At 40.4% G+C, this 23,237-nt stretch overlaps 1 protein-coding gene across 1 annotated transcript in view; it reads left to right on the top strand.

Annotated features, from left to right (window-relative positions):
• The window catches only part of LOC112113132 (epidermal growth factor receptor), a 216,991-nt gene that overhangs the window by 175,729 nt on the left and 18,025 nt on the right, over positions 1 to 23,237 (top strand). Inside the window, exons 13-20 of the mRNA XM_026654036.2 lie at positions 268 to 400; positions 2,041 to 2,140; positions 5,352 to 5,509; positions 11,801 to 11,836; positions 12,921 to 13,062; positions 15,051 to 15,173; positions 16,537 to 16,635; positions 22,647 to 22,832. Coding sequence (XP_026509821.1) covers positions 268 to 400; positions 2,041 to 2,140; positions 5,352 to 5,509; positions 11,801 to 11,836; positions 12,921 to 13,062; positions 15,051 to 15,173; positions 16,537 to 16,635; positions 22,647 to 22,832 — 977 coding nt within the window. The remainder of the gene's footprint in view (positions 1 to 267; positions 401 to 2,040; positions 2,141 to 5,351; positions 5,510 to 11,800; positions 11,837 to 12,920; positions 13,063 to 15,050; positions 15,174 to 16,536; positions 16,636 to 22,646; positions 22,833 to 23,237) is intronic.

The following is a 23,237-nucleotide window of genomic DNA, read 5'->3' as shown; positions in this document are numbered from 1 at the left end:
ATTAATCCGTATCTGATTAATAAATAGCCACAGAGCAGCATGTGTTTTTATATTGCAAAACTAACAGTCCCATTTAATTTCAAGCTTTGGAAACTAGAGAAAAGCATGAGTGTTTCTCCTCCTGCTCTGTAATGCTGTCAGGATCCTTCAGATCTACTCTAGGTTAATTTGGAAAAATTGGCTCTCAAAAATGAGTCATTTGTGGTGCTCTAATTACTCTCTATGAAATCCCTGGCTATTGTTTGTCTTTGTCTCTGTCTCTCTCAGCTGCTGCGGAACATGTTTGTGACCCCTTATGCTCAGAAGTAGGCTGCTGGGGTCCAGGGCCATTCCATTGCTTTTCCTGTCGTCATTTCAGTCGCCAGAGGGAATGTGTGAAAAAATGCAATGTTATGCAAGGGTAAGGAGGTTTTTTGGGGGCGGGGGAAGAGGGGAAGGGTTAGTGTAGGAAGAAAAATATTTACATTACTAGGGGGAAATAAAAACCAGGAATTCTAGTAGTATCAGTTTTTGTTACTTTTGCAAAAATGTTGGTTTGAATGTGGTACCTAAATACAGAAAAGGGGGGAAGAAATACCCTTCTCTAAGAATACTTAGCAGTCTGTTCCCCAGCATCAGTTGGGGGATGTACATGGATAACTCCCCTAAGACTACTGGGAGAAGACTGAAATTTCAAAGGGGCTTAAGGGAACTAAGCACCCAACTACCATTGAAAATCAAGCAGCCTACCTCCTTAGGCCCTCTTGAAAATCTCAGTCTTTAAGCATATTAGGTGAAATCTTGACCCTATTGTAACCAATGGGATTTTGATACTGACTTCACTGGGACCAGGATTTCACCCAGCCTCATTTACTTCAATGGGACAACTCAGTGGAGTTAAATTTATGCACATGCTGCAGTGATTTTGCTGGATTGTGGCCTAAACATCTTAAGGTCAAAGTCTACCCTCAGATTCCCAGGCTCCCATCTAAATTATTGGGAGCCTGGTCCAATTTTTACCCACTTTTATTGCCGAACTGCAGTGGAGGCATGATGAACCTAAATACACTGGCCCCAGCACACCAGGACCAGTAATTTCAGGCAGAAATAATCGCATCAGCTTGTCTTATGTTTAGCAAAATTTATAAGTGTCCTTGGGTCTTGAAAAGGAGGATTCTCATAATTGTTTAAACCTGTAATATATATGTTAATTTAAAGAAACAGCTAACATCAGTTATGCTGATCCCAAAACTGAAGGATTTTGAATACTCTGCGTTTTTACAGAGCACAAAATGTTTACTCATCCATAGAACTACCAATGGACATATTTTTCCTATTTCCTTTTTACTAATTCTTTAAAGCTTGTTTCACTTTTAAAAATAATTAATATTATGACACTAATTTACAGTATGCTGGTGTCCATAATGTTTATATTTGTCTAGCAATTTGCAGTTCAGCAGCTGTTGTCTTTTCAAGTGAATTCCCTCCAGCAGATATTATGACCTACAGGGCAGATCTGGGCATTTTTTTAATCAAATGATGGGTAGATTTGGTTTAATTAATAACACAATTACTTGAAGTAGAACAGCTTTATTGCTATCAAAACCATCTGTTCTCAGCTTTCATATTTTAATGATTCATTGTGTGTTATAGGGAGGGCAAGAATCTAATTATCAGCCAATTTGTTTAATTTCCCAAATTTTATTTAGAGGCTCAGAATCACTAGACATATTTTTGCTGATCAGCAGTGATAGAAAAAATGTTTTGGAGAATATTCTTCATCTTCATTAAAATGTAAATACTAATTTGTAGTTTACAATTTGGATTGCCCTGTGTGGCACTTTCAGCCAAATTTTCCTTATTCTCACCTTTTCCTGTGTTATGCCCAGCAAGTAATATTGATGTGCTAGGGCTAGTCAAGAAGTTCTTCCTATATCCCCTCCTATCTCATTATACTCATCCTAATATAGTCAACCTGGAAAAAGTAGTGGAAGCTCTGAAATGTAAATTTGAAGTTGACATTTTGTCAAGTATTCCTTCTATTCCTTTTTTATTTTTCAGGGAGCCAAGAGAATTTGAAAGAGAATCTGAATGTCTTCAGTGTCACCCAGAATGCCTGGTGCAAAATTCAACTGCGTACAATGCAACCTGCACAGGACCTGTAAGAGCAGTTTTGACCTAACAAACTTGTACACATAGAGACCCTGTAACATGGTGAACATATTAAAATACTTAGATGTTGAACAACCAGATCATCATAAATTATGACACTTCCCGCTATGGAGGCTAATTTTTGCTTAACTGAGGCAGTGTATAAATAATAACTATGGCTAATAGTGAAATAATTCACTAACTTTTTGCCTCTGAAGACCAAAGATCAGATTTTAATCAACAGCAGATGTTTATTGGAAAATATTAAGAAAGCAGTTTTTATTTAAAACCAAACTCTACACCCCAACACAATTAAAATGAATGCATCTCTTTTAATGTAAGTGCAAAGTATGGGGTCTTTGTAAAAACGATAGTCAACTTTTCCAAAGTTACTTGAATTTTCTGAGTTTATATAAAGGCCCCTTTTATAAAAGTTAAAATACCTTGGTCTTTCCCAATATCCAATGGCAAAATCCTTCTCAGTTTTATCCTTCTCAGATTTTCAAAATACTTTGTTATTTTATGAAGTCTCTACCTTGGCCCGTATGGAAAACAAAGCCCCATCTTTATTCCCCCCCCCCCCCCCCCAGGTTGTAACAAATTCAGCCTTGAGGGTAAGAGTCAATGGAGAGTTGTACTTCTTTACACTCAGGGCTGAATTTAGTCCCTTAGTTTTATTTTGCAGGATATTACAATTCCAGTGTAGCCATTAGCTCAATAATATCTTTTTTTAGTAAAGGGATGGGGGGAATTTTCTGTTTCCTGCCAGAGTGTCACTTTTCTTCCTCCCCAGCACCTTACAGCCCCACTCTTGGAAAAACTCCTGCACCCTCCATTGCAGCCACTATCCTGACACAGGACGACTGTCCACCCTTCATCAGTCAGAAAGTCACTGTTCAGTAATGCAGGGTACTTGCTTCATTCCGTTATGGCTTAGAACAACGGTTCTCAACCTGGGGTGTCTTCGGCCCCCTGGGGTTCCATGAACAGGTTTGAGGGGGTTTGCCAAGCAGGGCCGGTATTAGACTTGCTGGAACCCATGGCAGAAGCTGTGCCATGGGGCCGTGGGCAATTGCCCTGCTTGCTACCCCCTAATGCCAGCCCTAGCTTTTATATGCAGAAAAATAGTTGTTGTGGCACAGGTGGGCTGTGGAATTTTTGTAACGTGTTGGGGGCGCCTCAGAAAGAAAAAGGTTGAGAACCGCTGGCTTAGAACCCTGGGCCAGATGCCCAGCTACTAAGATTGCAAGCTGCTTGGGGTAGGGGCCATCATTTTGTTGTGTGTTTGTACAGCAGGTAGTACAGTAGAGCCCCAGTCCATGAGAGGGGCTGATAGACACTACAAATAATACACCTCTACCTCAATATAACGCGGTCCTCAGGAGTCAAAAAATCTCACCATGTTATAGGTGAGACCGCGTTCTATCGGGGTAGGGAGAGGAACCGCTCCCTGCCCCAGCTCACCTCCACTCTGCCTCCGCCTCCTCCCTGAGTGCGCTGCCGCCGCTCCGCTTCTCTCTCCCTCCCTCCCTCCCTTCCAGGCTTGCAGTGCCAATCAGCTGTTTGGCCCTGCAAGCCTTATAGAGAGAGGGGGGGAGAAGTGGAGCGGCGGCGGCGTGCTCAGGGGAGGAGGCGGAGATGAGCTGGAGCGGGGAGTGGTTCCTCTGCGCCCCCCGTTACTTGCTGCGGCCCTTCCCAGGGCCCCCGCGCCCCACCTCACTTCCGTTCCACCTCCTCCCACCAGCGCATCACAGTTCCGCTTCTCCCCCCTCCCTCCCAGGCTTGCCGCGCCAATCAACTGATTGGCGCGGCAAGCCTGGGAGGGAGAAGCAGAGCTAAGCGGCATGCTCGTGGAAGGAGGAGGAGGAGGGGAGCGGTTCCTCTGCGTCCCCCCCACCCATTACTTGCTGCGGCCCCCCTGCCCCAGGTCACCTCCGCTCTGCCTGCACCTCCTCTCACGAGCGCGCCGCAGCTCCGCTTCTCCTCCCTCCCACGCTTGCCGTGCCAAACAGCTGATTGGCGTAGCAAGCCTGGGAGGGAGGGGGGAAAAGCGGAGCTGCGGTGCGCTCGTGGGAGGAGGCAGAGCAGAGGTGAGCTGGAGCAGGGGGGCGGACGGGGGCCGGGAAGGGCCGCAGCAAGTAATGGGCGGGCGCAGAGGAACCGCTTGCGGTAACACGAATTTGGATATAATGAGGTAAAGCGTTATATCAGGGTAGAGGTGTAATACATAAATACATCAGTGTTGCTCCACTGCAGTCAGTGCTAAGGATCTAGCCTACTATTTTCTGGAGCATACCTGGGGCTCCTATGTGGCAATGAACTAGGCCATCAAGGAAGTTTCTCTTTTAAAGTTAGAATAGTCTCTTCATGTTTGTGATTAATTGCTTACTGGCATCAGAAAACTAAAAAGTTATATTTTGCTGACATACTGATTGTCATGAACACAACTGATTCCTTCTGATTGTCATGAACACAACACTTCCAGCTTTTGCTTCGGAAAAGGCAATTTTGCCTGGGACTACTTGTTCCTCTGTTTAGAGAGTACCTAGATCATTTTGGGTCCTGCCACAATCTCAGTAAAAACAACATTATTTCAGATAATGGCCAGAGCAATTCATCTAAACTTTAGCTAAAAGCACTTCAGATTAGAAATTTGATGGGCTTTTCTATTTTCACCCAGTTTCTCTTTCTGCTTCAGAGTAGAAGAAAAAAATGTTCTCTTAGATTATACAGAGAATGAAAAAGCTTTATGAGTCAGATCCTCATCTGGTATAAATTGATATAGCTCCACTGATTTCAATAGAGTAATGGGGATTTACATTCAATGAGGATCAGGCCCCTTTGATTTTAAACTTATTTGCTCTCAGAGCATCTTTATTCACAGCATTAAACCAAAAAGTAAGTTTTTATTAGGACAGAAAATAGGAAAATTACAGAATAGCAGGAATCATACCTCAGCATTGATACCCAGAGAGAGATTTATTTCATTTAACATCAGGTGCTGTATCTCACCCAGCATATTATACAAAAGGATTAAAACTTTGCAAGCATTTCATGTAGTACAATAATAGGATAATAAACTAGGATAAAACATTGAATCATGTTTAGAATTTCAAATGATCAAACATGCATTTATTTATCTTCTGAGGCTTTTCTTGCATATGCCAATATATGGCTTGGGCAAATCTATTACAGACAATAATTTCTTGCTCTTTATTCAGGGTCCGGACAACTGCATAAAGTGTGCCCACTATATAGATGGCCCTCACTGTGTTAAATCCTGCCCTGCTGGAATTCTGGGTGAAAATGATACCTTAGTCTGGAAATACGCAGATGAAAATTCAGTGTGTCAGCTCTGCCATCTGAATTGTACCCGTGGGTAAGTAAAATACTTGCTTACACAGAAGTGGAAGGAGTAAAGTATTTCTTCCTTGTGATTTTTCTTACTGTAAAGTCATCCATTTGAAAAAAATAGAAAACTAAAGAGGTTATGAATTTGCAGGTAATGTAAGCAAAGTGCTGCTGAGTTTGGAATAGGTAAAGTTCTGTAGTGCTTCTAGTCTGCAGGAAAGGCAAAAAAAGTGGAGAAAATGGTTTAGCAGACTTAAAACAAGGTTATTTTTAAAATTAGACTTTCTGGAATTTTACAAGTTTCCTATGTTATGATTCACTTTTTTCCCCACCAGTTGAATGCTTTGTCGGCTGTATTTGTCTGGAGCAATAGTGACATCTGGTGGACTGTGAGATCATTTATAAACGTGTTTCTCACAAGAGTACTAAGAATGTCCCATGCCTTTAAGATGAATGTAATAGTATGAGTGGCTGCTCATGTATCTCATTGTGACTTTTGGTGTTTTGCTCCAAAAAAATCACAGATTGTCTCAAGCATACACTGCATTTTAATGCTTCCCAGAGGTTCCTCTCTTTTCATATGCTAAGAACATCCGAGCTGCCATACTGAGTCAGAGTGTGGTCCATCTTGCCCAGTATCCTGTCTCCATCAGTTGCCCATACCAGAGCTTCAGGGAGAGTATACAGAACAAGGCAATTTCACCTGGGTTGGAATTTAGGGCTTGTCTGCCCTATCAGTACAACTGTGTGACAGGGCCTGGCTGCAAACACAGTTCCATTTTGTGGTACAGCAATGGACTGTCCAAGGCACTAGCATAGTTCAGAGACACAGTGAAGTTTTCATCTATAATGGGGTCCCCTCATACACTTGCATTTGTGCGCTTACATTAGATGCACAGAAAGAGGGACGGCGTTTGAAATTTGACTCTTGTCCTGCATTGGTTTCAAGGAATGTTCTCTCATTGGTGTTTTTTCCCCAAGGGGCTTTTCCTCTATAGTAGTGGAAATCTTACCTCAAATGCTCACCTAAGTTAACTAAGAGAAGATTTATACACTGCACTCCCAGGCTCAGATTGCCATTTGACCCAAGTCTCATGTCCTCCTCATGTATTCAGCTACCTCCCTGCCAAGCCTTGAAAAACAGAGCCTGCTTTTGACAAGGCACAAACCCGTACATTCATGGAGAGAAAGAAAGGAGGGGGTTAAATAGGCTACACTATCACTTCATAGATGACTGGAAGCTGTGGAAGTAGAGAAAGAACTGACAGGGATTTGAAGGGGATTTCAATGCAAACAGTCCCCTCTGTGAGCAAGAGTCAGGCTAGCTGTAACCCTAATAACGCGAGATTTGTAGAAGCGAGGATTGTGTGAGGCGAGTGGGAAAGAACTACGTGAGAAGTTGTTGCGACCTTGTGTTAGATAAGTATGGAATGTAGACTATAGTCTAAATAGAGGTGAGAAAAATAAAATATCAGGATGACCTATGTATAAACAAAATGCAGCTGTTGCTCATTATTGTATGTAACAAAAGGTATAAATGCTTGCTGTAATTGTTTACCTGAAGAGAGACCTGTTTAGGTCTCTCCCTCCACACAATTGCTAGAGATAATAAAGTATCTGACTTGCTGCACCCAACCTGCGAGTGAGAACTCTGTTTTTCTCCGACAAAGCTAAGGGCTTGTCTACAAGGAGAAGTTAGTGCGCAGTGAGCTAGGGTGTGCAAGTAAAGTGCACTAGCTATTCCACACTAGCTCCTCATGTAACTTTCAAAATGCACTAAGTTCAGGCACACAAAGCACTCTTAATGCACAGTAACGGTGTCCACATGGGGAATTACTGTGCACTAGGTACTGTGGGCTTTTTCCCAATATAGACACGCCTGAAGCCAGTATTTCTCAACCTTTTTGATATCGGGGATCAGCTTACTGCCTTCTTAAACTGTCAGAGAGATCTCAGGGACTGGCGCCAGTCTATGGATTGGTCATTGAGAAACACTGCCCTAAGTCACCTGGTGTGTTTCAAGTCTTCATGAAATTCAGTGCAGTGTTTTTCAGATTACGTCATATGGATTGATGATTTCCCTGTGTTTTATCATGATTGCAGACAAAGGTTGTTTGTGCTTTTCAATCATACAATGAATGTTCTTCATTGAAAAATGACACTCCAAGTAACCATTACCATTAGTTCCCATTGATAGAAACTTGGCCATAGTAAACCAGTGTCATTGTTACATGATTGCCCATGTGAAAGCATAGAGTCACAGAGCCATTCTATCATCTAGGCTGACCTCTTGTATGTCACAGGCCACCAATACCACCCAGCACCCGCACACTAAACCCAGCAACCAAAATTAGACAAAAGTATTACAGCCCACTTTAGCTGATAGCTTTAGCAGAACGATGGCTAACCATGTCTAAACAAAGCTTTTAACTGTGTGGTTCTGCTAGAAAGATAGAAAACTGAAGTCAAATGAACAATACATTGTTCAACAACAATACATCAATACAATACAAGTTGCTGAATCTGGATGTAGCTGTCAGTTCTGTAACAGCTTGTTGTGCACTGTTTATGCCTCAGCACAGAGTTTTAAGCAGTTTGAATTTCACCAGGGATGTCAACTTTTCCGCTGGCTTGAGCAGTAGAGAGGTTTAAGATGGCAGAGCCATGGAGGATGAATGTGTAGTGGGGCAAGATTATTCTAATATCAAAAAAAGGTTCAATGTTTTCCACCATATGACATAGTAAAGCAGTGAATGAAGACTAAAATTCAAATTCATCTCTGATTTGAGTAAGATGTGGGGTAAGTTTGCAGTTGTTGTTTATTTGTATTACAGTAGCTCCTAGAGGTCCCAATTGAGACCAGGACGCAATAGCTGCCCAAATACATAGCAAGAGGCAGCCCATTCTCCAGGCTTTGGCATAAGTTCCCCATTTTGCTCTGGGATTGTGTACTCACCAGTTCTCTCTTTCTTTATACTTGCTGTTGAGGATTTCACTTCTTTTTCAACTTTTCATAAGGCAAACAGAAAAATGCATCCATCACTTTTTCAGCCCAAATGGCTCTTTCTCTTCCACCTCCCTCTCTAACAGCTTGGGGATTTTTCTGCACTAACTCTCTCTGTCTCTCTCTCCAAGTACAGCTGAGAAAGTACACTCCATTTAAAGAGAGAGTAACTACTCCAAAGCCCTGGAATTACCCAGGTCATACTTCCAGCAACTAATGAAACACATTAACAAGATTAATCTCTCAAACATGAGTGATTTGAATTTCCCTAATTGTTTTCCCAGGATACTACAAGTAAATTTCATTCCAGCTGGTGTGGTAGTGCAGTAAGAACTACAAAGAGAGAGGCAGAAGTATAATTAATCGTTCTGGGCTTCATCACTGATAGAGCCCCCCCTACAAATTTAGTTACCACTGACTTATATATTCTGAGATCAATCATGTTAAATATCCAGGAAGAATTTTTGCAGCCATTGCATGTGTGGGACATATTTTCCTGTCATTTAGAAGGTTAATGAAAAAGAAAGGAGAGAGGAAAGGTCTTTTAAGGCTTTAAAAAAAGCCCAGTGGTTTCCCATTTCATTTATGACTGTGAGGTAACCTGTGCTGTTACAGTCTGAGTCTCCTCTGAAAGGCCATAAATAAAAAAAAACTGGCTATATTACATCAAATTAGAAACAGTGGGTTCAGGAGAAAGTTGTTTAAAATCTTGATGGAACTGGGAAATAATCAGTTGTATCTGCACCGAGACAATTAATATTTATGTAAACAGATGAAAAAGTTCCAGATAGCACCAGGATAGAATTGTTTCAGGGGCTGTATGGTGCTCTAATTTTACAATAAGTGGATAGCAGAGAGAGATTTCAGAGTACACTCACCATTAGGTTCAGGCTAATATATACTTAAGATCCCCAGACAGTTTATAATACAAGGTCACATTTCTCATTTTAGTTTCTGTAAGAAGTAGAGGAAAAATAATTCAAGAATGGGGAAAAAGTGATATTTTAGATTCCATAAAACATAGCTTACTTATGTTAGGAGTCATCATAAAATTCCACTTTAAGAAAGATGGTTATATTTAGCCTTGGGTGGATATTTGTTATGTACTTTGCTTCTCCTTTGACTTGTGAAATGAATCAGAAAATCACATGGGATTTGAAAAGCACAATCTGATCCATCATTTTTCTCCCCAAGCATCTTTTAACTTTATCTTGGTACCCTTCACATTGATGGATTTTTATGGAGTTCCATACTAAAGACCACAAATGAAAATCGACACCCTTTTTTCTGCCTCTAGTTTCTAATCTAATCTTTCAGACTATGGGCATTAAGGGAGCATTTCCTTTGTTGAGAATAATACATCTTCTTTTGAGACAGAAACCATCTGGAGAATTGCTCAGAATGAAGGGAGCATGGAAACTGGAATTTTGTAAAAGAAATGCCCTTGAAGAGGTTATACTGGTGGCCTGAAATAATGTTTTATTTGCACAGCTATACCAGAAGAGGGTGTTGTACACCTTTTCCCTTCCATTCATTTAGCGGTGTTAGAGGGTGGTGGGACTAGAGCTTGCATCCTAGGCAAATATTCTAGTCAGCTGACCTAAAGGAGAAGCCCTGTGCAATCTCATGCACATTCCCAGGTATCCCCTCCGTACACACTCACACTCACACTCACACTCACACTCACTCACTCGTTATGTTTCCTTATACAACTGAACAAACAAAGAAAACCATAACCAGATGAAGGACATTGGCAAAGTTGCACACTCAGGCTTCAGGAACCAATGTGCAAAATACCTGAAGTGTGTTCTGGACACCAAGATGCAAATTCTTCTATGGGAGCTCAATGCACTCACTGAACCTTTCAGACTCTGAGCCCTGTTGCACTGTGTTAGCACTGAAAACACAAGGAAAGATTAGAATAACAAAGATAGATCCAAGAAAATGAGCAGTAGGCCCCCCAAGGGCCTAGAATAATTTATGGACTAAATTCTCCATCTCCACCTGCCATTTTAAAATGGCTCAGACTCCTTTTTCCTACTAATGGAATTCAGAACTGCATTCCTGGCCCTGGCTTACTCCTTATGCCCTGCTTGACCTACTCTGTGTCTGCTTTGAGATGATGTATTTTCGGTAAGAGAGGGAGGCAGAAGCCCCAGATTGGACTCTTCTCCTTGCTCGGCTCCATTTTTCAGAAATGATGTGATTGTTTCTGCAGTGCTGTCCTCTCCTTGGTAGATACCACAAGGACCACAATTCCCAGGAGGCGCACACATCTTACCACTCAGCAGTACTTGAGAATGTTCTGTTTATCTCATACTCTGGCACTTCCAGTTGGAATATGCAGTCACTGTATTTTCATCTTCAAACTGTAGCTGGGGTGTTCATTATATGCTGTCTGCCAAAATAAATTTAAGGCATCTGGATGGTGGTGTGCATTTACACTAATACAGAGGGTGAAATAACTGATTCCTGGGAGGATTCTACATAATATCGTATACATAATATACATTCGAGTACAAATCTACTCAGTGTCAGTAAAACCTGATGCTAGACCCTCAATGAAAAATATCATAGATTCTTATATGGATGGTGCACCCAGTGGTAGAATAGTGCAACCAAATACCATACTATTCACTGATGAAGAGATGTGTCTGCTAGTGATATTTTTCATTAGACTAGAAGACCTGGACACTGACGTCCTTTACTGATCCATAAAACAGGTGCCCTACAGTGTGGTAAGCAGCAATGCAAGCTTTTCCTCATAGGCCCATGCCTTGTATGAAGGATCTCCCCTAGTGAAAGGTTAGTTCTGTCTCCAGACGTATTCAGTCCTTGCCGCCCTGTTAACAAAAGGGCCAGCCTGTTGCAGTGAACATTTGCCCACTCAGAGCAAGATCACTAGCTTCTTTCACACAGGCCACCAAACAATTCTTTGTGATCAGTTGTTTTGTGCACCCCCAGGTTAGGGATGAACAAGTCAGTTCTTTTGAAGTTGTTGAATAAGGCAGCACTTGTAGAGACTGCAGAGGTATTGGGGGGAAAAAGAAGCCGGGGATCCATGGTGCATGGTCCATGTTCATAGGCAGACATTCATAAATTGTCCTTTCAACTGAATATACAGCACACCTTAGCCTGTGGACCCTGATTCTGCAGCAAAGCTTTCAAAATAACACTCCCAAAAAGTTTTATAATTATTAATCAGAAAGTTAATATTCTGACAGCTTTTTAAAAAGGTAAGTTGTGAATGACAATACAGTTATTCCAGAGTAGGTGCTAGTGCTAATATATATTTGTAATTATCGTTTTTTACAGGTGCAAAGGACCAGGTCTTGAAGGCTGTCCATTGGGGTAATTATTGCATTCATCACAATTAATGATATAGTTGGGAAGAACATATCCATATTTACATTTTTGTGCTGGACACTGCATAGTAGTGCCCTGATTCAGTGAAGCATGTCCTTAACTTTAAGCATGTGAATAGTCCTGTTGAAGCCAATGAGACTACTCGAGTGCTTTAGTGCTTCGCTAGCTGAGGGCCTAGATGTATGGGACTCTTGTTGCTGTCAGTGAGAGATCTGTGTACTTCAAGTGCATAGTTTCTAAGGTAAGATCCTTTGTGAGAATCTGAAAGCAAAATTCTGTTCTTATTTTGTATTGAAATAACTGTTTTAAAATCATCAAGACAAACAGAAAGAGTAAGTAAATCACCATCCAATGTGGTGCTTACCATACAGTGTCTCTTCAAAATGGTTTTAAAACTATTTGAGCAGATAGTGATATACAGAATATAAAGAGACCATGACAATGGTTCACAAATCCTAGTGCTGAGGCTGTGGAGGAGGGGGGAAGCGGAGGAGGGGCTCTGGCCGCCGCTGCCAGCCCCGCCGCCGCGTTCCGCACAGGTGCACAGCCCCGCCCCCCAGCGCTGTCGGGCGGCGTGGTAAGGCTGCAGGGGATGGGGAGAGCCGGGAAGGGACTTTGGCTGCCGAGGCCCCAATGCGAGCGGCGCTCGGCCACCCTGTCAGCCGCTTTTCGCTCTTTAAATAGCCGACCTGGGGGAAATCCCGGACATTTTTAGATTTTTAGAAATCCCCCCTGGACGGCTATTTAAAGAGCGAAAAGCTGGACATGTCCGGGGAAACCCGGACGTATGGTATCCCTATATAAACTGTTCTATTTCAAACCTGCGACTGAAGCCATTTTGAAGTTTAAAAAAACCAAACAACCAGCTCTATATAAAACCCCAAAAACACTGAATGAAAAACTTCAGACTATTGACACCCATGTTGCTTGAATGTAGGTAGATCAAAACTGATCTGAAGCCTGAAGCCTTCAATTGATCATGTTTCTAACATGGAATGCTGTATTGAAAATACACCATTTGTTATTTCTTATACCAAAACAAACCTCTTTCCCCTTTTTTGTCTTCTAGCTCCAAAATCCCATCCATTGCAGCTGGCGTTGTTGGAAGTATCCTTTGTTTGGTTGTGATAGCCTTGGTCATAGGCCTTTACATGCGCAGACGTCACATTGTTAGAAAGCGTACATTGCGCAGGCTGCTTCAGGAAAGGGAGGTACGTACTATAAACAGTTTCTAAATATATTGACCAACTTTATTGATGTGCCACAGAGTCTCAGAAAGAGCTGTTGTTTTATTAGGCCCTGACCTCACCCTAATACAAACATAAAGTACAATATTATCTGGTGTTTGGATAACATGTTATCTGCAGTTCTACTCGGAAAAGTGACTATGTAAATATGACACCATATTACTTAATCTCAGATCTTATCTTGGTGGGTAAAAATTGCAATAGCTCATAGGTGAGTTAGGTGCCTAATTTCCACTGAAAGTCATTGGAAATTAGGCTGCTGAGTCACTTAGGTGCTTTTGAAAATACTACCCTGTTATGATCTGCTTACTCTAGTGACAAAAATAAGGGATTTTTTTTTATGGCTGTTTTTACTACTCGTTACTCCTGTTAGTGCTGCAGAGCCTACACAGCTCTGGGACGCTAAGCTGGATTCTGTTCTGGGGCACACATCATGAACAGAACTTTATGGGCTGAGTTTCAGTTTCAAAGCCAATGCTGCCTTCAGTTGCCCCTGTTCCATTCATGTCTTTTTTTGGAATACTATTGCTCCCTAAACTTGAGCTTAACAATAGTGAAAACAGAAGTCTTTTATTATACTATTGGCTACAGTATGTTCAGTGCAGGGAGTGATAACCTGAGAGATTACTCGTACCAACCACTCCACATGGACAACAATGTCAGCCTGAATGTAGAAATCTCCCTTAAAGCCGTTGCAAGACAATGTGTTCACCATGCTGGATGAGAACTGGGCTTTCATGCTTCTTGTACTAAACTTTATACACTGCATGGTATAGACTTCATATGGGTTATAGTATTATCCTCTGGGTATTTTACATGTGAAACACAAAATGCATTATCCAGGATCAAAACAAATCAGGTACGACTCTTCCCTTTCTCCTTCCAATTCAGTTTTAATAAGCTACTAGCAAATTGTATTCACAGTTCTACTGAACACCCTGTTTCCCTCGCTAGCTTTGCAAAATCAAGTGATAAAAGTCCTGAAGCTGCCCTACTTTTTGCTACATTTACCTAGCAACCTTTTAAGAGCCTCCATATTCTACAGTTGTAATGTTATAGCACATATTGTGTTTGGTTCACATTATACATTTTGTACTCCTTAATATGAGAATCGTTAACTGAAACAGGAAAATGGCTGGCATGCAGAAAACAGATCTGTATCCAGGCTAAATGTGGGCTTCCAGTTAGGAAAGCTATTCAGGAGAAGGACACAACAAGACGGTAGTAAAAGAGGACTTTAAATATTAGGAAAGTGCCTAATTTCTCATTTGTTGTTTCCTTAGAAAAAATACTGCAACAAAATTCAAATCAAATAAATAAAATCTATTAGTCAACTTAAAACCCCCTTTTTAGCCTGGATAACTAGATAATCTTACCTTAGCATTTGCAGTAATTCCCTATACTAAGCATAGAAACTACTTCTAATACCATAGTAAATTCATCTAGTTAAGCAAGGCAAAGCTACAAAGTTTCAGGGTGACCACAGTGTAACCTTTTAAAATGTAGATAGTTAACTTCTGACTTATTTTTAGAAACAAATCTTTAATTAAACTGGTCAGCATTATGTGCATGTTTTAAGGGTATAAATTTTACATCCTAAAATGAACAATAATATCTCTCCACTTTCTTTTAAAATTTTAGTTACCATGCCAAGGTCACATTCTGCTCTCACTTATGCTACATCAATCTGGTGTAATAATTCCATGGACTTCATTCTTGTCTCATTTATACAGGTGTAAATCTGGAGTAACTCCACTGAAGTCATGAACTCCGGAGATACTCTAGATTTTCATAGCTGTAAGTCAGAGCAGAATTTACCCCATGTATACTTCATGTGGGACAAAATTTACATTATTGCCAACAGTTTTTGCTCAGTTTCAATAGTTGTGTGCTGCTTGCCTTCCTCCTTTACAGTATATCTTTCTAAAGTCCAATTCCTTTGTACACAATAGCTCGTTGAACCTCTAACACCAAGTGGCGAGGCGCCAAACCAAGCTCTTCTGAGGATTCTAAAGGAAACAGAATTTAAAAAGGTCAAAGTTCTAGGCTCTGGAGCTTTTGGAACTGTTTATAAGGTAAGACCACCATGTTTTTCTCACCACACACACGCACACAAAGCCATCTAAACAGTGTATGCATTGGAAGCTGAAAACATAGTCATGGGTTTTTTTTGAGTTATTTTCAAATCATCTTTAGCTTGGGCCAGGTAAAGTAGATGTGTGAATCTGTGTGTGTGTGTGTGAGTGAGAGAGAGAGAGAGAGATTGAGAGAGAGAGAACACACAAGAAGTTTTTCATAAGATCTTATGAGAGCCATACAGCTGAATATGGAGCCGATGTGTCTATTTAAAAAAGTACCACTGCCAGAAATACTTTCTTTGGGATGTTAAAATATTAAGAAGAGAAATCAAAGTATGACCAACTCAGTCTATTGTGCTAAGCAAAATTTTTATTTTTTTATTTTTATTTTTTTTTATCTTCTCTTTTTATTTGTGGATCACTTTTATTGGGTCAAAAGAACCCCACAGGGTTATAGAAAAGCAACTGGAGCCTTTCTAGTGTATTGTTGTGCAGAATGATTTCCCTCCCCCTCCACACTCCCATTATTCTTCCTTCTCTAGAGAGTATCTCTCTAAAAGATTTCTCAGTGAGGAAGCTGCAGGGATGTTTTACACCATTTGGTATTGAAATGTAAAATATAGATTTACTTATCACATTTTAAGTTTAGATACTTGGGGGCAGATTTTCAAATGTGCCTAAGAAATTTAGGAGCGCAAATCCCTTGTGTGCTTTTGAAGATTTGCCCTTTTGACCCCAAATACCCGTCTGCCTAAATGATTATGTAATGCAATAGACGATGAACAAGAAACCATTCTGACATGAATTTACTTCTCATAATATATATAACGGATTGGATTATTGTGTAACCCTTGGAGCAGGCTGGCTGAAATTTAGTTTCACGTGAGAAAACCCTGATTCCCATCATTCAGCAGCTTATAACTTAGAAGTGATACAATAATCAACACAGTGAAAAACGAGTTCAGCAAAGACTAGTAATGTCCAGTTGTGTCCAACTTGCATGTACAATTGCCGTGATTGTTAGCACTAATTAGATATTGGTGCACACATATTGCCATTTATGCATCTTCTGGGCTCATTGCACATGTGACTCAAGGTAATTGCACATGCATGTTTTTGAAAATCAGGCCCAAGAGATTGAGACAGATGCCACTCCATTAACAGGAGTCTACCCAGAGAGAGTGACTGCTATATACCTCCTTCGCTGCCTGCTTAGCCTCCCCTAATTGTTGCTTAGAATGTTTCAGTCTGGTCTGAAAACATCATACATATAAATGTAAAAACATGCATTTGCAATTACCTCAGCAATAGTGAATCACTGGGTTAAGGACCTAGGTAACCTTTCTTCTTCTTTTTATAGGGGCTCTGGATTCCGGAAGGAGAGAAGGTTAAAATTCCTGTTGCTATTAAGGAATTGAGAGAGGCTACCTCCCCAAAAGCCAACAAGGAAATACTTGATGTGAGTTTTCATCTTTATTTGGTACTATTAAATCTTTGCTGATGGTTTTCTTAATGGGAGGAAAAACGAGAGGAAGATTGTGTCCCCGGAATACCTGTAGCATTGATGACGTTTGCTTTGCATTTATATCAAGTGCACAAGGCATCTTTAGCCTTTGAAGGACTAATTTTCAAATCAGGGTTTCCTATTGCCAGATATAGTGAGCTGGTGTGGAGAAAAGACCAAGATAATTGTATACAAATACTTGAAGGGTATATAAATGTAGGTAAATGGTGAGAAGTTGCAGAGCTCTCTAACCCTGCTCCCACTGAACTCAGTAGGAGACCCATCTGCTCTCATTGTAGTCAGTGGGGGGTTTACCATTGACTTCTATGGGGGCAGAGTTAGACCAAAAGCAGAGCGCTTTTTGAAAATCCTACCTTGGAATGGTACAAGCAATAATGACATGAAATTTTAAAATATCAAATTAAGACTGATTATCCATTAAAACATTCTAACAGTGATATCTATTAGACAATGGAACAATCTGCCAAGAGAAAGTGTGGAAGCCCAATCACTTGAGATGTTTCAAATAAGACTGGAGAAAGATAATAGTGTGACACAATCTCTCCAATTGCTCTCCCAACTCCTCAGGGCTTTACAGAAGTTACGGGATCTAGCTCTAAACAATGTTAAGCTATTTTACTAGCAGCAGAATAGTTGATGGTATTTTAAAATGGAATGAAGATGACAGTATTTTAGGCTAATAATTCCACTCTGTGCCTGCTGTGCATTCCCTCAAAAGTGTGGTTTTGAGATACAGCAGTCACCATTAAAAAATCAACATTTGTTGACAACTGGCGCATCCTTAACCAGGCCAGCCAAATCCTGCAGCCACTCTGTGTGTGGTTAGTCTGTGGGTACCATTGCATTCCCTTTACCTCCCATGGACCTCTTTGTGCATAGGTCATTAACTAACATTGTGCACAGGGACCTTGATTTGGTGCTAAGGGGCATGTTAAACAGTGAGCTTAAGGCAGAGACCATCTCTTTGTTCTGTGTTTGTACAGCGCCTAGCATAGCAGGGTCCAGGTATGTGACTGGGGCTCCTACGTGCTATGGTAATACAAATTATAACAATAATAATGATCACTAATGCTCTTTGGACCCTGATATTTCAGAGTATCATAGATTTAAATGCATGGTTACATAGGACTAAATGAAATGTTTAAAAAAAAAATCTGTCTGGCTCATGTGCCACGGAAACTGTGAAAAACCATCTGGCCTTGTGAACAAATCCAGGGATCACAGAAGCCAGTTGGATTTTATTTTGTTTCTTGGATCTAGCCCATAATTACAAAGGGGAAAAAAAACTCGTATGAATTCCACTTCTAATATGCTTGGACAAGACAGACACTCAGTGACTCACAGGTAGAGCTGGTCTGTGTCTGGACCCGTTCCCAAGCCCAGGCACTATCTACACCAGCCTGGAAGGGGAGATACATTGCACAAGGTTTAGATCTGGTACAGGGTACCTCCCACACTGAGCCAGGGGGAAACGGGGGATGGAGTGTGATTCTGAGTCATAGTCTGCCTCCCAGGGCTGCTCCAAGGGCCGCCCAACAATGTACTGCCCCTTGCTTGGAGATCACGGTATACATATTGTAGAAAAAAAATATGTATGCATATGCTGTAAATATCTGTGAGTGATAAAATATGCATATATTTACATGGATGAACTATAAACCCAGATCCAGGGATCCTTGAGCTTAGGGAACAATCTGGTATTGAGGCAAATCTGAACTTTGCTGTTTGAGCTTAACTTGTATGCATATATACACATACACTTTATGTCATCCAAGAAAAGTTCTATTAAAAGAACCTGAAGCTTGCAAACACAAGCAAAGGTTAGGAGATGCCAGTATAAAGGTTGCTTATGCAACCCCTGTGTGTGTATGCATTTTATGGTACAGTCTTTAATTACATCAGTGATACTCAAACCTCAGTGATTCAGGAGCCAAATTAGCAATCAACATTACCCAAAAGACTGGGGAAATATTTAGTTTATATGTCTCACAGCAAATAAGTTCAATAACTCAGTGCAAGTTGATAACTTAATTGGTTAATAACATAGTAAAAGCCTTCTGATTTGTTAATACCTTAGATTGGTTAATAATTAAATCACGTAGTGTTTTAATATCACTTGCTGCAAAGAGTCACTGGAGACGCATTAAAGAGCCACTTGCAGCTCGAGAGCCGCAGTCTGAATATCACTGTATTACATGATCACATACTATTTGCATGAGTCCTACTAAGCCCCTGCAGCCCTGGGCTGGAGCATGCTCAGTAGCTCAGTGGGACTGGTGTATGCACAGTCTGGTCAGCACATACATAGCTGTGAGAGGCTGAGCGTGCTCACTACAACTGGACACTCCCGAGATTTTAGCTTACAAACTCTTAACAAGTCTCTACTAAGCATGCGCAAACTGTGATTTCGCAGAAGCTTGTAACTTGGGTAATTTGGGGAAATGTTCATGGGAATGGCAAAAGGCATTTCCCTGTCACCGTGGCAATCCCCCTGCCAAATTTCAAGATCCTGCCCCAAAAGCATGGAGGTGCTAGAGCTTCTCAATGAAATGGTTGCAAGCATTTTTTTTTTTAACGTGGGCAAAACACTATATTTTTCCCTACCCTCAGTCGCAGAAGTGACTGAACTATTTTAGCTGAAACTTTCATCAACAACAACAACAACAACAAAAATCAGCCTGAGACTGACACCCGGCCTGGAAAATTTCAGCCTAAATGGTTAAAGTTTGGCAAAATGATAAGCAACTGAAAACATAGTCTCACAATGGGGAGGTATTGGGCAACCTTAGCTATGGGCCACTTACAATAAAGCACTTTTGAATCCTCATTTCATCCTAGAAAAACTTTCTATTTCATATATATTTTAGTGTATTGATATGGCACATCATTTTATACATATACTGTTGAAATACAAAAGAAAAGGTGGTTACTTTCAGGACCAATATGTCAAACAAAATTCCTGCTGATTTAAGTTGTTTTACTAAAAGCTGGCTATGTATTCACAAACACCGTCCATGTATCTGCCCTCTAACAGGCAGACACAAACAAAGGATGCAACCATACTATCAACTCCCTGCTTCAGGAAAACCTATGGCAAAAGGAAAACTCACTGATATTCCTCCTCATGGAATATTTTTAGCCTTACTTAATAACAGAAATAAAAAGGACATTAAAAAGCTGATGTAAACGGTTATGGAGAAAATAATACAAACTTGACAAAAGCTGCCTTGGACCTAATTGTACTAAATTCATGTAGAGCGAAGGAAGGGTTAATTAATAAGCCAAAATGATTGCCTCTGCATTCAGCAGATCAAGCTATTTCCATAGCAGGACAGTAGATTGTGACATGTGTGCTCTTCTGAGATATCAAAGTACTATTTTTTTTAAACAAAGTTCAGATATCGCCACATGATCTTTTTTTCTTTTTCCCATTGAAGTAGGATTCTTAGCAAGCGGCTCTTACCATTTTTAGCACTGTTTACTTTTTAGATGACTTAGTTGATGGAATTCATTCCACATTTCACAGGAAAAGAAAAGATACAAAGCGTTGGAAGCAGAGAGACAGAGAAATAAACAGAACTTCAAAAAGATTTTACTGAACAACTCTCCAAGGTCACTGATCCCTTGGAGATAGTGGCTAATTAATTAGCCACTTTCTGTAAGAAGAATCGCTAGGTATTCAGCATGTAAAACAGCATTTGTTCATATTCAGTTTATTCTCCAGCCACAACTCCTGTTGGCTTTATTAGGGCAGGGCTAATTCAGGAGATTTGTTACGAAATACCAAGCATAGTTGGAGCAGGTCAGAGCGTACCTCAGAGATTTCCAAGATAAATAATTGAAACAAAGACTTGCTTTAATTTAGTAAAATATTTAAAGAGACCTGTGACTGCACAATGGTTCCATTATAAGTTCAATGATTCTTCAAAGAGGCTATGGCCTATTTTACTTTGCAGTATCAGATTTAATAGGCAGTGTCAAATCCTGGAAGAACTCCATACTCCGTGTGGCCCATACACCCACTCCACACATTCAGTTCCCAATTTCCCAGCCTTGAGGTCTGCTCCTTGTAGGCTGTGAAGTAGATGGGCAGTGAGAACAGCTCTGAGTTTGCAGATTTTTCATTCAGCTAAAATGAATTCAATATGGATCTGAGACTAAACAGGAAACAGTACAAGAAACAGACTTTCTTTATTGCTGTGCTTACATGGTTTTTAAGCCCATTGGGATGAACATAATTAGGCCTCTGTTCATATGGAATCATCTTATAGAATGTGTGAGGCATTGAACCAAGAGGTTCTATATAAATTAATCTGAAAACCTGTATAATTTAGTAGAGAATGACATACTTTTCTTCTAATTTTTAAACCATGTAGAATTTAATTGGCAATTATATCCTTCAACTAGAATTCTATAGGTTATTTTCAGTATTTTGTAGTAAGGTGATCATTCTTTATCCAGTTCTATAGTAATGTTCTGTGATCCTTCTGTCCAGGAACCCTTTGTAAAGGGCATCATGAGGGTGGGTTATGTGTCAAACAAAAAACAGAGTTATCCCTCAAAGCAGACCTCTCAACATCATTACCTCAGTATCATGTAATAAATATCATGTGTCAGTAATACATATCATCCTTAGGCTGGCAATGTGAAATAACAGTGCAGTGGCAAAGGAAAATATTGCTCATGGATTTCAGATTTTTTTAACGTCATTGCATAAATGCGCTTCTAACAATAGCCCCGTGCCAGCCTCACAACTAGGTGACATATGTTAAAAGCTTGTTAGATGATGATTAAACTGCTATCATATTGTATTTCTTAAGCCTTTCTAAAGAGCAGAACATTTTCTACCTCCACCACAGAAGTGTCTCGACTTTGTTTGCTTGCATGCTTGTTTTGGGCTGCCATCTGTCAAGGGTGTCTGATGTCATTCCAGATGCGGATTTAAATGCTGACCTAAAAGTTCACTACGTGGAAAATTTCCCACTTAGTTCTGTATTAACTTTGTGTCATAAAAAGAATAACCAAAAGCAATATCCTGTAGATCAGGAACAAAAACAAGTAAAAATATGATGGCTAAACATTAAACCTGATTTTTCCATAGGGCCTCCATTTTTGAGTGCATAACTTTGTGCTTGCAGTTCACAGTGGGTATGAAAACTAGCCTGCAAAAAATGGAAGTCCCTGTTTAAAAACCAGACCCAAAGATGCTCTAAAGTCAGGAGTGAGAAGGGGGAAAAAACCTACACTGGTAATAATTGAATGCCATAACTGGCCATTGCGTGCACAAAACCTTGATAGATATTTATTTTTGGCATGATTGTGTTAATGAATGCGCATGGTAGGTGAGCATTTGCTCACACGTTGTTGAAAATCAGGCCCTAAAGTTCTATCTAATTACAAGGCTGTTCTGATGGAAGGTTGATTTCATCCTGGCTCCCAACTGTATAAAAATGCATTATAAACACCTTCATTATATTGCTCACATTGCCATAACACATAAAAAAAGCTTTACCAGTCAGGGCCAAGACTTTCAAAAATGGTTGCTTAAAATTAGGCTCCTAAATCCTCATTTAGGCTGCTAAATATGTTTCCTGATTTTCAAAAATGCTGGGCACCTAGCAGCTCCCATAAAATTTGAAATTATTAAGTCCTGTTAGGTTTTTGTCTCTGGAAGTTTGCACTGAACACACTGCTTGGTATACAAGAACCAGGAAAATGGGTGGCCCTGGTGCCATTTTAAATGATGTCTTAACATTCAGAATCAGGACCGCTCAATGCAGTGGAAAATATGCATTAGAGACCCAACATTTTACAAAAAGGTTCAGTAATCAGGAAAATGCCAGATTTTTGTTTGTTTGTTTTATTTTTACTACTGCCTCTTGCATCCTAATATTTCTGTCATACATGAGGGACTGTTTCAGGATGTCTTCTCTTTTTCTGATCAGGAAGCTTATGTGATGGCTAGCGTTGACAATCCCCATGTGTGCCGCTTGCTGGGAATCTGCCTTACTTCTACCGTCCAGCTTATCACACAGCTTATGCCTTATGGCTGCCTCCTTGACTACATCCGAGAGCACAAGGACAACATTGGCTCCCAGTACCTTCTCAACTGGTGTGTGCAGATTGCAAAGGTAAATGAATGGCAGCACAATCCATCCAAAACTCTGATCATAACCGAAACCAAGAGATCTGAAAGTATTTAATCTAGCTATCCTTTAGGTCTTTGTATTTTACCTGAGGATAGAAAGGCTTGTTGTACTTGATACTAAAGATAACAACACTTTTCATTTGTGTAGTGCTTTAGATTTTCAAACCATTGTGTAAATATTAACTGATCCTCAGAACATTCCTGCACAGAGCAGGGTTATCACCACTGGACAAATGATGAAACTTGCACAGATTGCAATTGAATGACTTGCCCAAACGTGATGCAGTGAATCAGTGGCAGCAGGAGGGATTAGAACGTGGCAGTTCTTCACTGTCAGTCCTGTGCGATACCATGCTACTCCCCCAATAATCCATAAATGGTTCATTAC

Source organism: Terrapene carolina, unplaced genomic scaffold, assembly GCF_002925995.2.
Source record: "Terrapene carolina triunguis isolate 2854851 unplaced genomic scaffold, T_m_triunguis-2.0 Scaffold179, whole genome shotgun sequence".
Taxonomy (NCBI): Eukaryota; Metazoa; Chordata; order Testudines; family Emydidae; genus Terrapene; species Terrapene triunguis.
This window is presented reverse-complemented; position numbering and strand designations above follow the sequence as displayed.